Genomic DNA, 14,391 nt, shown 5'->3' with positions numbered 1-14,391 from the left:
TGCGGCCCCCAGCACTGGGACCTCCCAAGATGCCCCACCAGAGAGCCTCTTTCTTTGTGGCTATTAACCCCACCCCCCACCCCACGCTTTCTTTCCGAACAATTTGAAGAAAGTAGCAGTTTGGTTGATAAAAGTAAATGGGTGCATTGGTGGGGTGCATTTAACCCCCTTCTTCCTTTGGCGCCTCCCTCTCTTGCCCACCCACACGGCTGGAAACACTTTTTGAAAAAGAAAGATCTTACAGCTTTTTGAAATGCTAGTTTTGATGTATGTATGTGCTGGTGGGGGGGCGTGTTAAGATTTTGAGTTCCTGGTAGCCCCAAAATACGAATGAATGTAATTATTGCATTGTATATATAATGTGTGTGTGTGTGTGTGTGTGTGTGTGTGTATACACACACACACACACACACACACACACTGGTACCATGGTTCTCAAACGCCTTGGTTCTCAAACAACTTGGAACCCAAACACTGCAAACCTGGAAGTAAGTGTTCTGGTTTGCAAACTTTTTTCGGAAGCTGAACATGCTCCGTTTTGAGTGTTACGCTTCCATTTTGAGTGTTACACTGAGGTCTGTCTGTTTTTGCTATTTATTTTGCGTTTTTGTGCCTTTTTTGTGACTGTGTGGAACCCAGATCAGCTACTGATTGATTGATTGTGTGACTGCAGTACATTGTTTATTGTTTTCATTTTATGAATCAATGGTCTCATTAGATAGTAAAAGTCAAGTTAAATTGCTTTTTTAGGGATTCTTTTTAAAAGTCTGGAATGGATTAATCCGTTTTGCATTCCTTTCTATGGGAAAGCACGCCTTGGTTTTGGAACACTTTGGTTTTGGAGCAGACTTCCAGAACTGATTAAGTTTGAGAACCAAGGTACTGTATTATTTTTTATTCAATTTCTATACCGCCCTTCCTCCCAAGATCACAGGGGGGTCTGCAACATGACACCCCGGAAGACATCATGTAATGTTATCATCTGTCACAGTCTTTCTCAACCTTGGGTTCCCACATGTTGTTGAACTACAACTCCCATCATCCCTAGCTAGCAAGGCCAGAGCTCAGGGATGATGGGAGTTGTAGTCCAACAACATCTCAGGACCCAAGGTTGAGAAACATTTTGGGAGTCATTTCGGACTCACAGCTGTCCATGGAGGCGCAGGTTAATTCTGTGTCCAGGGCAGCTGTCTACCAGCTCCACCTGGTACGCAGGCTGACACCCTCCCTGCCCGCAGACTGTCTCGCCAGAGTGGTACATCCTCTAGTTATCTCCCGCTTGGGCTACTACAATGCGCTCTACGTGGGGCTACCTCTGAAGGTGACCCGGAAACTGCAATTAATCCAGAATGTGGCAGCTAGACTGGTGACTGGGAGTGGCCGCCAGAACCACATAACACCGGTCCTGAGAGATCTGCATTGGTTCCCAGTACGTTTCTGGGCACAATTCAAAGTGTTGGTGCTGACCTTTAAAGCCCTAAATGGCATTGGTCCTGTATACCTGAAGGAGCATCTCCACCCCCATCGTTCAGCTAGGACACTGAGGTCCAGCTCCAAGGGCCTTCTGGCAGTTCCCTCACTGCGAGAAGTGAGGTTACAGGGAACCAGACAAAGGGCCTTCTCAGTAGTGGCACCTGCCCTGTGGAACGCCCTCCCTTCAGATGTGAAGGAAATAAGCAGCTATCTTATCTTTTAAAAACATCCAAAGGCAGCCCTGTTTAGGGAAGTTTTTAATATTTAATGCTTAAAAAGTAGAGACATCACCTTGCCAACAAAGGTCTGTATAGTTCAAAGCCGTGGTTTTCCCAGTAGTGATGTATGGAAGTGAGAGCTGGACCATAAAGAAGGCTGATCGCCGAAGAATTGATGCTTTTGAGTTATGGTGCTGGAGGAGACTCTTGAGAGTCCCATGGACTGCAAGAAGATCCAACCTCTCCATTCTGAAGGAAATCAGCCCTGAGTGCTCACTGGAAGGACAGATCCTGAAGCTGAGGCTCCAAGACTCTGGCCACCTCATGAGAAGAGAAGACTCCCTGGAAAAGATCCTGATGTTGGGAAAGATGGAGGGCACAAGGAGAAGGGGACGACCGAGGACGAGATGGTGGGACAGTGTTCTCGAAGCTACCAGCATGAGTCTGACCAAACTGCAGGAGGCAGTGGAAGACAGGAGTGCCTGGCGTGCTCTGGTCCAGGGGGTCACGAAGAGGCGGACACGACTAAGCGACTCAACAACAACAATGCTGTATTGTTTTTAACACTTTTTTGGAGGCCGTCCAGAGTGGCTGGGGAAACTCAGCCAGATGGGCGGGATACAAATAATAATTTATTTTATTATTATTATTATTATTATTATTATTATTATCATTATTAACACTGATCTTCTCTCGGTTCCATTTCCCGGTCTCTCTCCCCTCGCCCAAAGCGAATCGCCTCTTACATAAAATGCCACGTCACGCAATCAGAATCGCTGAGTCATCCTACCAGGAGGGGCGGGGCAGGCCTCTGTCCCAGCCAGCCATTGGCTCGCCGCGGAGGCGCGGTCGCCCAATCGCCGTCCCACTACGGGTCCTGGGCGGAGCCACCTCCGACCCGCCCGCCCGCCCGCAGGGGAGAAACGCAGCGCATGCGCAGGCCAGCTCCTTTCCCCTCCCTCCCCGCGCCCGTTGACACCGCCCGTTTTTCCCGGCATGCCGCGGGGCCGCCTTCCCTTGTGACATGCGCGGTGGAGAGGGCCAAGATGGCGGCTCCCGGCGGCTTCCCGGTCTCCTCAGCGCCGCCGCCGCCTCGCCGCCTCCTCCTCCTCTTCCTCGCGCTCCTCTTCCTGGCGGCGGGGCCCGCGCGGGCGGGAAGGAGCCGAGTGAGGGCGCTGAGCGACGGGTCGTGGAGGGACCTCCTGCAGGGAGAGTGGATGGTCGAGTTGTGAGTCGGGGGGGGGAGGCTGAGGGGGAAGGGGCGCTCTGTGCATGCTCAGGGGCCCCCTCCCCGAGGGGAAAGAGGGACGCCCTTCTCATATCCCTGTTGTTATTATGATTGTTTGATTAAATAAATCTTCCTTGCCAAATTATTTTCATTAGTTTTCAAAAAAAAATATACACACACACACACTCAATTTTTCCCAAAAAATTTGTAAATTTTATATATATATATATACACAGTGGTACCTCGGGTTACATACGCTTCAGGTTACAGACTCCGCTAACCCAGAAATAGTGCCTCAGGTTAAGAACTTTGCTTCAGGTTGAGAACAGAAATTGTGCTCCGGCGGCACGGCAGCAGCAGGAGACCCTATTAGCTAAAGTGGTGCTTCAGCTTAAGAACAGTTTCAGGTTAAGAACGGACCTCCGGAACGAATTAAATACTTAACCCAAGGGTACCACTGTGTGTATGTGTGTGTGTGTGTGTAATATATATATATATATATATACACACACACTACTATATATATATATATATATATATATATATAAATTTTTATTTGTTTTCCATTTAATAATATACGTTCACATCATCATGATCCACTTTACCGCCCTGGCTCTTTAGAACCTATTGACTTCCTTCCTTCCCTCCCGTCTCATGGCTATCAAAATTCACCTTTATATCACAGCATTTTGCACGTTTTCCAATTCTAATTGCACTCATTACAAAGTTACTCAAAATTTAAATAAATACAGAAAGGTACTTGAAAGATTATTGTAAGCAATTGACATCCCTAGCAGGGTTGTCTGAAGACTTGTAATGAGAAATTTTCTACCTTTCTATATTTATTTGCAAATTTATTTATTTGGCTTTTCAGATTAAAATTGTCACATATCCAATATAGAAACAAGATTCCAAAGAATCTCCTGGACTTCCCTCCTCCTCCCCTCTGTGGGTCCTTTGTTAATCATTTCCCCTTGTATCTTTTACGATAATCCATATCTTTTTTTCTCTCCATTGCGTCCAAAATTCAGCATTAAACCACAAGTGTTATTCCAATCCTACTAACGATAGTTTTCCGAATTTTAACAAGCCAAATTACAACAGATTGGATACAATTTCTCCCCGTTAAGTTGACTTCCCTCCCCGCTCTCCACAGTCATGTTGTGCTCCTTCTATCCTATTTATAAAGTTCCCCCATGGCTCTTCATCCAACACGGGGCGTTTTGCAGCATGGAAACACAGGAAGGGGATACTAGCAGGAAACACTAATCCCCAAAGGAGAGAGAGGAGCTTGTCTGTGACTAGATGGCGCGTCCCTCTTAGGGGCTCCTTGGAAGCACCTTCACTTCTCTTTCTGAGGCACAGCTGCACCATGAGCAGGCAGAAAAAAGCCTGTAAACAGGGCAAAACTCTTAATATGGTAGCTGACAAGCACATGAGCCACTTCCTCAAATGTACAAAGATTGCAAAATTTGCAAAGAGTTTTCAGCGAGTTACTGAAACAGCTTTGCCCTTTTTACAATCTGCAGTTGCCCAGCAGCTACTTTGGTTGATTTTATTTATTATATATCTACTTGATTTCTATAGCTCCCTTCATCTAAGGAGCACAGGGTGGTTTGCAGTATGAAGCACAAAAATACGTAACATGTTAACAAACAGAGCAATACCCCCCTCTCCAGGGTTTAAAATGCCACAAATTGTTTAAGTAGCCGAAGACTGGGGAGAAGAGGAATGTTTTTGCCTTGTCACCCGAAGGTCAACAGGTGACTAACATTAAAGAAAAATACATACACGAACATAGTGATATAGGAGGGGGAACTGATAGTCTGCTGTTGCCCAACTTAGAGCATTTTGAACAACTTCATTCTTGCTGCTAGAGCCGGATGTGAACCAAGGAAACTCCCCCTCCCCCCCTTACTTCGTTATATACACACTTTCACCGTTCATTATCCTTAATCATAAAACCAGGCTTCAGTGACATAATGAGCATATTAAAAATTGTCCAGTAGCACCTTAGACACTAACTAAGTTTGTTCTGAAAAGCGATGACAAACCTAGACAGCATCTTGCCAACAAAGGTCTGTATAGTTAAAGCTATGGTTTTCCCAGTAGTGATGTATGGAAGTGAGAGCTGGACCATAAAGAAGGCTGATCGCCAAAGAATGGATGCTTTTGAATTATGGTGCAGGAGGAGACTCTTGAGAGTCCCATGGGACTGCAAGAAGATCAAACCTATCCATTCTGAAGGAAATCAGCCCTGAGTGCTCACTGGAAGGACAGATCCTGAAGCTGAGGCTCCAAGACTTTGGCCACCTCATGAGAAGAGAAGACTCCCTGGAAAAGACTCTGATGTTTGCACAAGGAGAAGGGGACGACAGAGGACGAGATGGTTGGACAGTGTTCTCGAAGCTACCAGCATGAGGGAGGCAGTGGAAGACAGGAGTGCCTGGCGTGCTCTGGTCCATGGGTTCATGAAGAAGCGGACACGACTAAACGACTAAATACCAAGGTGCTACTGGACAATTTTTTAATTTTTGTATTTATTTGGACTGCTTCAAGACCAACTTGGATACCTACCTGAATCTAGAATAATGAGCATATGCAGCTGCATTACATTGCTAAAGAGGAGAATCTGGTGTTCCACCCAGAGTGGTCAGCTCTGGAGAGCAGTAGCTCTTGCAGGATCGTAGGCAGGACAAGGTCTTTTGCAGCCTGACGTCCTTTTAGCTGGAGACACCAAAGGCTGAGTCAGGGAATGTTGGCATTGCTCTCTCCTCTCCCACCTAGCTGTGAACTCATCTCATCGTCTAAGGATAGGTTCTGAGGCCTTGCAAGCCCCCCACCCTGCTCCGGGTTCTTTCCTGTGAGCCCTTATTGGGAGAGTGCAGAGAGGGAAGCATTTTGCCTCCCAAAGGAGAGCCGCTGGATCATGTCACTGGCAGTGGACCATATAGGAGGCTGACTCCAAATCCTTTCTTAACCATGAACTCATAAAACAATATTGAACAAAAGAGCATATCTTGCGTTGTGAGCGGCTGCAATACATTTTTTTGTAAGTAGTTTTCTCTTAAGTTGTGCTTTTAGCACTCTATAGACATGGCATGGGTGGTGAATGTGTTTCAGGGAACTGGATCTTAAAAATATATTATAAAAGGTGATGGTTTTGTGGAAAGGAAACTTTCCAGAAAAGTGGTGTAAAGCTGCATAATCGTTAGCGGGACAAAAGGAGGATTTGTGTTTTCTCACGCAGTAGTTGCTTACGTAAGTTTTCTTTTCTAGTTATGCTCCGTGGTGCCCTGCCTGTCAGAACTTACAGCCAGAATGGGAGAGCTTTGCTGAATGGGGGGAGGATCTCGAAATTAACATTGCAAAAGTGGATGTGACAGAGCAGCCAGGTAAGGTTTACTTCTGTCATAGGGGAAATAGTTTACCATATATGTTTGTAATTCATTCTCTTATTAAAGCATTCACCTTGTAGGTGAAAAGGAATTGCACACAGGTGAGTGAGGTGCTCTGACCTCCTCTGTCTCAACACAGAAACCAAATCCATCCTCTGTGCCACCACAGTAATACAATGGACTTCTGGGGCAGGATAATAGTAATAATTTTTATTATTATTTATACCCTGCCCATCTGGCTGTGTTTCCCCAGCCACTCTGGGCTTACAGAATATATAAAGCACAGTAAAACATCAGGCATTAAAAACTTCCCGAAACAGGGCTGCCTTCAGATGTCTTCTAAAAGTTCCGTAGTTCTTTATCTCCTTGACATCTGAAGGGAGACCCCTGCACGTTACACAGGACTTCAAGGCCCCCAGTCCATGACAGGCTAGTTAGTAACTTCTGAGAGTTCATTTTACAAGGATGTTCTAACTTGTTCAGATACAGTAGGTTGCATTAGAGTAGATGCATGTACCACACATCTGTGTTGATTAGACTAAATCAGGCATAGGCAAACTCCGGCCCTCCAGATGTTTGGGACTACAATTCCCATCATGCCTGACCACTGATCCTGTTAGCTAGGGATGATGGGAATTGTAGTCCCAAATCTCTGGAGGGCCGGAATTTGCCTATGCCTGGGCTAAATTTTACTTTGAACACTATTAATGATGTAAAGCAGTAGCTTTGAGGTGTGTCCTGGGAAGCCTGTGCTGCTTTAGAAGGTTTAGGGGATTCTGCCATGAGAATATGAGAAATAGCAGTGCTCTTGGTTTGAGTCAAGAAGTTTGTCCAACACTCAGTACAGGCTGTCCCCTCCCTGAAGTCCTCTCCAAGGTATACAAGTTCTATAGGTAGCAAGACATTTGCAAAGGAGATCATGCGTAAAACTGAAGTAATTATAGTCAAATGGCATGCTCCATATATATTAACATGGATAACACTGTACACCACCTTTTAAAAATATTTTAAAAATTAATTTTCACAATTAAACATTATCATCACATCATCATAAAAGAAAAAACCAGACAAAATAGAAAATAAAACATTTTCACACCATAATAAATTCATATTTTGGGATTACTTAGATCCCTCGACTTCCCCCCACTCCCTCCCTTGGTTCTTTTGTGTTATCTTAATTTATACATGTCAATGATTTCCTTACCTTTAATTGTTTCTGAATTTAAACATTCTCTTTAATATTACAAGTGTTTTTTAAAAACCTGCTACTGTATTAACTAACAGTACACCACCTTAATTATGTCCTGCTAGCATGCATGCGTGTGTGTTGCTGCTGCAAAAATATTCAAGTCACTATTCAAGATGAATAGCTTTTGTAGAGCAAGGCCTGTCCATTTGGGGTCCGAGTATTGGTCATATGTTACGTGGGGTTGGGGAGTTGATTGCTACATGAGTATCTTATGCGAGTTGTAGAAGGCTTAAGAGTACACAGTTCAAGGGTTACACAAAATATGTGCAATTTGGGAAAATAAGACTTAACAAGCCTTTAGCAGCAATACATATTGACAGCATAGAAAAAACCCTTACTTCTAACAAACTTTTAGCTCTGATTTTCCTTCTGGATCTTTCTGCAGGACTGAGTGGACGGTTTATCATAACAGCACTCCCCACCATCTACCAGTAAGTACTCTAATTAAATGTGACAGGTTTTTTATTGGGGGTGGTGGGAGTCCTTAGTTCTTCATTCCTCAGCCCCAGTTCTAATTGGAACAATAATACTGGACTTCAGCTCTCTCTGTCTTCTTGAGAGCCAGTGTGGTATAGTGGTTAAGAGTGGTGGACTCGTAATCTGGGGAACCGGGTTCGATTCCCCACTCCTCCACATGCAGCTGCTGGGTGACCTTGGGCCAGTTACACTTCTCTGAAGTCTCTCAGCCCCACTCACCTCGCAGAGTGTTTGTTGTGGGGGAGGAAGGGAAAGGAGAATGTTAGCCGCTTTGAGACTCCTGAAGGGGAGTGAAAGGCGGGATATCAAATCCAAACTCTTCTTCTTCTTCTTCTTCTTTGGACGGAGGCGGGGGCGGGCGGGAGAGAATGCCAGAATCATTGGGGAATAAGGCTGACAATGAGTTCTTGTGTTTGCACCAACGCTCAGCCTCAGCATATGAGTCCAGCAGTCTTTTCCATAGTTTCACATATGTGGAATTTTTGAGTTACTGACAGGACTCTTCCTTTGATCAGCTGTAAAGACGGTGAATTCAGACGATACCAAGGTCCACGGACTAAAACGGATTTCATAAATTTCATCAGCGACCAGGAGTGGAAGTCCACTGAGCCCATTTCTTCATGGTTTGGTCCATCTTCCTTCCTGTAAGTGACAATTAAAGTCTCTTTCTCCTCCCTAATAGGCTTCTGCAAAAATCAATAAATAAAAAGCAAATGACTGAATTTTCTCTTAAGATCATTTCTTTTAAATATTCAGTCACCTTGAAAATTGCTGGAGGGTCTTGGTAGACTACTTAATAAACTTACTTATTTCAGCATTGATAGTGTGGTCAAACCAGTATCACCTTGTGGAAATTGCAGGTCAGCCTAGGCCAGGCTGCTTAAAGAGGCTTCTTTAAGCTGCTAAATTTCCCAGCAAAAATTACCCTTCTCCATAACCATATTATGAAAATCATGTGCTCTAGACTAGGGCCTTTTTTACAGCCTACTTAATCAATCTGGTCTTGGTCAAAAGCCTCCTTTAACTCTGTGTGAGGAGAAGAAGGATTGATGGTGGAGCCAAGGAAACCATGTCCAGAGGAGGTTACAGAATGTTAAAAAGTGAATTTTGAGACGAGAAGGATGTTGCAGTTGTGCCACACGCACACTTTCTCTAGCAAACATCCAGCATCAGAATCCCAGGTATGGCAGAGAAAACATCAGGCATTCCGAACAAAGGTTTCATTAGTGCCCCAACGGGAGTGAAGAACACTTGGTGTTTTGTTGCCTTCTTTGATTGCAGAAAAGGCCTTTGTTTTATCTCTTCTGCTTTTTTTTTTTTTGGCAGGATGAGCAGCATGTCTGCCTTGTTCCAGCTATCTATGTGGATCAGGGTATGTGTGTGTTTCAAATCTCCCTTTGAGCCAAAGACACTTGAGTGTCTACCTTGGTGACCCAGGGGTTGCCAGTATAGCTCCTGTGGGCACAACTGCCACCTTGAGGAGGTCATCCCCTGCCGCCCATCAAGCCTCTGGGCCCTCCTCCCCTTTTACTGACCCCTTGCTTCTGAACCGGTGAGGGAGGTTATCCTTTCTATCGTAGAAAAGTGCATAGACCTGAAGGAGGAAGTTGGAAGAGACACACTCTTTCCACTTCCTCATTCACCTCTCTGTGCTCAAGAGCAGTTCTGCTGGGTCTGTCTTATGCCCAGGTCCCTTGGAAAAGTGTGCAATTTCTATCTTTCTGGGGTTTTTGTAGGTGGGAGGGGGATATGTGATCAGAGGGGGTGGCATGAGCTCAAAAATTCATACACACCAAAGGTTTGGTGACCCTCTGCCCTAACCAGCTTCCTTCTCTTGTAGAACTGCCACAACTATTTCACAGAAAACCTTGGCATCCCAGCCTGGGGATCCTATGCCATTTTTGCATTTGCAACGTTGTTTTCGGGACTCCTTTTGGGGCTTGTAAGTAGATGTTTTCGTATGTCTTGGAAACTTTGAAGGTCACATCTCACATCACACACAAAGCAATAATACAGTGTTAAAACAAAGAATTTTTCTTTTCCAGATAATGGTATTTCTGGCAGACTGTATTTGCCCTTCCAAAAAGCACAGACCACTGCAGCACCATTATCAAAGTAAGCCCTATTGCATGTCTTGAGTTGCAAACTGAGGTTGGATCGCAACTCCTGTCATCCCTGACTAAGGATGATGCAAGTTGTAGTCCCAGAACATCCGGGGATCTGAAGAACAGCAGCAGAGAGCAAGGACCCAAAAGCTGATGTTCCATAGCACAGGAAATACTGTATCCCAGGTAGAAACAGGTAGAAGAAGCAACTAGGGGGTGCCCCCCTGAGCCCACCAGAAGGCTTAGAGAAGCCAGAAGCTCCTGGACTCAGGCTTACTCACGTTCTCAGAGCTGAAGCCAATTCTCATTTGGCAGGCCCAGTCTCCTGTCTCGGAGCACAGTAGCACAAGTTGACAAAGGTGCTCCCGACTGATGAGCTCATCCCAGTTACCGAGAAAGAACATTTCAGAGGTCTAAACGAAAGAACCTTTTTCTTGATAGTGGCCTTACTCAAACACACCCCATGCTCCAAATATACAGCATGAGAATCATAGTTACAAAATGGATGTAATAATTGCTGCTGGATAATGGCTTGGTTCCTTAGTTGCCCTGTGCCAATGGCCAGGGCTGGAATCAGTAGGTGGACATTTGAGGCAAGCAGATTTTGGCTGAGCTGTTTGGAGAAACTGCCTCATAGTTGAGAGCTGTGGGACAAACAATGGAAGATCAGAGACGGCCTCAGGAGCTGGTGGGCTGTCCTTCCATGGACGTGTCTAGGCAGAGGTGGACATTCATTTGTCTGGGACACTAGTTTCACTCTGCCAAGGCTTGTAGAATGGTTTCAAAACTTTTAAAGTGCTCCAAAAACGAAAAGAAAGCTACCTCAATGCTTCTTTTTATGTCTGTGATTAATTTTAGTGCATTTTGCTTAAGGTTGATGGTAAAAAGACAGGTCCATTAATGAAACAGAAATTCCTGGTGTTTATTTGTGGTTTTGAAAAATGGAAGTCCCAGTACTTGGGCAAAGCTCCAAGCCTGGATCCCCTGTAGGCCTGAGCAGGTCATCTTTGCCCAGAGGTAAAAGTATATTTTCTTTTCAGAAAAGCCACCGGAGTCTACTCAGCTCTTGCAAAAAGCGGGTGAAGGACTGGAGGAAGATGATCTTTCCGATGCCGAGGTGGAGCCCAGAGAACCACCGAATGCACTGAGGCAGCGTACTGCAAACCCCGTTGCCCGCGCTGGAGCAGAGCAGTCGTAGCTACTAATTCCAGCTGGCTCCCTTTCTGGATTTCCTGAGTTACTACTTGACATTCAAAGGGGAGGGAGAGGGAGTTCTCCTTTTCCTCTCCTTCAAGAGAACAGACATGGAACAGTTTGAAGTGCGGGAAGGGGGGCGCGAAACCACATTTTGATTTAGCAAGTCTTTGATAAAGTTTGATATTTGAAGCAATGGAGGTGGCAGCCTTGGGCTGGGCCGGGCAGTGCAGAAGGGCAAGTTAGACACACGGCTTTCTGTCAGTATCCACATGAGTTGTTTCTGATGGCCAGCCTGCAGTGCTGGAGGAAGTTTCCCTGGACTGTCCCCAATGAGGCTTCTCTGTGTACGCATTCCTTCCTCGTCATGCAGAGGCAGACCGGGAAGAGGAGTCTTCAGACATGCCTTCTGCTCTCCTCCAGTGCTAACAAGAGGGTAGTCCTCTCAAAGTAGCTCCGCTCTTCAGAATGCAAAAAAGGAATCTGCAGCTGTGTCTGAAACAGGCCTCTGAAATAAGCGGGGAGATTCGAAGGATGTAGCTAATTTCGCATGCTCAGGAAGGGGCCTGCGTCTCTTGGCCAGCTGCCTCCAGCACAACCACCGAGGGGTGCTGCCAAAGCCGTTTGTCGATGACCTGGGTGGGGTCTGCTGTCCAACCGGGAAGGAGCCCCAAACCCTCTGGGCACCCCAAAAACAGTCCTTTGTCCCCCAGCCTAACGTAACATTGGTTGGCTTGGCTTGGCCTCTGGGTATTGTTTCTTCCCCCGTTTTATGTGATAGTCGCCCCACCCCCTTGTTGCTCCTGCTTTTATAACCCATGAAGGAGTTGGGAGATGCCGTGTCCCAAACTTTGTTGACTTTGAGTCTAAGGGGTGCGAATCATATGCAAGGGGGAAAGGCAGGTTGTGAAGTCAGCTGTTCGGTCACCTTCTAACTTGTTCTTGCAAACTAATACTTGTAAGTAGATTGCAAAATTAAGGATAAGAACTCTAGCAGGTTTTTCCGAGGGCTTGGCTCAGTCCTTGATTTCTCTGCCCAGGTGCCTTTTTTCTATATCCTCAACTGAAAGTTTATTACTCCTCACAGTATTCTAGAAGAGGCTTTGACTCTTTGAGCAGCTTCCTGTGGCAGACCACAAAGGCCAGTGACACTGTGAATGCAGTTAGCATTTCTATGTCTCTCTCTTCCTCTGCGGCCACTTGCTCTTTTTCTACGGCGCACACCATTCTCCTCTTGAAGGTTTTCCACCTTGGGGCCAGCAGCTTGCTTTCTGCCCTTTTAAGTACAGCCTGAGTGTATTTATTTCCTCATTGTTTCCTCACAGAGCAGACATGGGGCATTTCATGCTCAAGATTAGGCCGCTTTTAGCCATCCCAGGCAGTTTTTCCTCATAGGTGTTCGGTTTATCTAGATGAACACATGAAAGCTCTGTGCTCAGCTCTAGTCGGCTTCTAAAAAAACCCGAGGCATCTCTCCCAAATCTTATGGTGCATAGTGCTTGTAAAGGACCAACGATGCGTTTGGGAAACATTGAGACCGGCTTACAGCCTCTCTCTTTAGCCAGGTCCTGCCTGTCTCTGAAAGTGGCTTGTCATTGCCTCCAACTCCCTTTAGAGCCTTGAACCCAGCACTTGGTCACGGCCTGATCTAAGGTGGGCTGCAACCTCAGTACCATTCAAATATATGGTGAAACGATTGAGAGCTTGGGTTTCCAAATGTGTGTTTTGGCTGAAGGTGGTCGGTCCCAGGTCATTAGAGTAATGCTGTTTTTAAACTTTTTAAAGCTTTCAGTAAGTTCCAGGGCAAAGTGGGCCTTGGACTGCCCCAGTTCCTAGTTGTCTGCCTTGGATCTCCGGCTTCATGCCATGTTCAAGAAGCCCTCTGCCCCGTTGTTGTTGCTGTTGTTGTTTTCCTTTTTGCGTTGTGTTTTCATGCGTAAAAAATGTGGCAGGCTTTGGAGGGGTGGGGGGAGATAAGGTTTTCAGAGTCAGTTCCTGGTCAGTAAGCAACCCTCTTCCCCACTCCTGTATCCCCAGAGGTATCCAGCCTTGGCCCACCTGGGGCCTTCCGGGTGTTTTGAGCTCCCATCATTCCCCGCCAGCACTGCTTTGATGGCAGGGGATGATAGGAGTTGTAGTCCAAAACACTGAGGTGGGCCCCAGGTGGGCCAAGGCTGCCTTTATGTAGCAGTTGGGGGTGGCAGATGGAGGCATCGGCAGGTGTGTGCGCCTGCTTGCTTCTCCTTTGCCACAGGAGACGGCTCAGTTGCATCCCATAACATTTCTCTGCCTGAACCACAACTTTTGAAGCCCTAGTTGGTGTGGGAGATTTTTTAAAAAATATATATTTTAAACTGTTGGCACATGGCCCCCGAGAGAGGCAGTGCAAAAAAGGGGGTCATTCCATTTGCAGCCTGCCATTTGCTTGAGGAAGGACATTCCTGGTTTCTGACTTAAACAAACAGCGCTCCTTGGGTGGGACAGTTGCACCCGCTTCCTTTTTCCCCTGGCGCAGTCGTGGCCAAGGCAGCTGACCTGAAAGCATTCCAGCTCTGAAGAACGAGGGAGCCTTTCCTGACGCGACCAGGCACCACTCCGAAAGGCAGCTTGCAGAAACTAGGTTTAGGTCTGAGTTACTGCAGAAGTGACTTTGGACACAAAAGACTAGTTCATGGTCCAAGGCGCAGTAACTGAAGCATGTTTGCTGTTCTCAGTTGTTGAGTGAATGTTGTCTTTACAGTTGACTAGATGCCTCGGTCCTACCTGGGAAATCGTTTCCAAGTAATAAAATAACAGACATGTAGGAAACTTGTAACTGTACCTTGTGGTCTTTGGGGGTGGCTGCCAGAGTCTCCCTCTGAGGTGTCTCAAATGAACTGGAGCAGCTCTAAAATGGTGTATCTCCCCCTGCCCCGAAACCTAATAATTAACAGTAGACACTTAACCAACATTCCCTGTCCACACTCTTCCTTTGGACAGTGCAGAATCTAGTCAGTGAAATAAAGCCTGCTGCTCAGTTGAACAGTTAGAACACAGCTGTTTCTCCCTC

General features: G+C 46.1%; 1 protein-coding gene across 1 annotated transcript; it reads left to right on the top strand.

Annotated features, from left to right (window-relative positions):
• Positions 1-2,697: 2,697 nt before the first annotated feature.
• Positions 2,698-14,150, top strand: TMX1 (thioredoxin related transmembrane protein 1). Its single transcript, XM_080992205.1, has 8 exons — positions 2,698-2,919; positions 6,199-6,314; positions 7,952-7,997; positions 8,559-8,687; positions 9,370-9,415; positions 9,884-9,985; positions 10,089-10,158; positions 11,189-14,150. Exons 1-8 carry the CDS (start codon positions 2,738-2,740, stop codon positions 11,344-11,346), a joined length of 849 nt encoding a protein of 282 aa, XP_080848331.1. The 5' UTR covers positions 2,698-2,737; the 3' UTR covers positions 11,347-14,150.
• Positions 14,151-14,391: the final 241 nt, after the last annotated feature.

This window comes from Podarcis pityusensis, assembly GCF_964106645.2.
Source record: "Podarcis pityusensis genome assembly, chromosome: 1".
In the NCBI taxonomy this organism is placed as follows: Eukaryota; Metazoa; Chordata; class Lepidosauria; order Squamata; family Lacertidae; genus Podarcis; species Podarcis pityusensis.
This window is presented reverse-complemented; position numbering and strand designations above follow the sequence as displayed.

Coding starts and splice junctions, on each gene's coding strand:
- TMX1 (XM_080992205.1), top strand. CDS start 2,738: ATGGCGGCTCCCGGCGGCTTCCCGGTCTCCTCAGCGCCGCCGCCGCCT. Junction 8,688..9,369: donor TTTGGTCCATCTTCCTTCCT/GTAAGTGACAAT, acceptor TTTTTTTGGCAG/GATGAGCAGCATGTCTGCCT. Junction 9,416..9,883: donor AGCTATCTATGTGGATCAGG/GTATGTGTGTGT, acceptor CTTCTCTTGTAG/AACTGCCACAACTATTTCAC.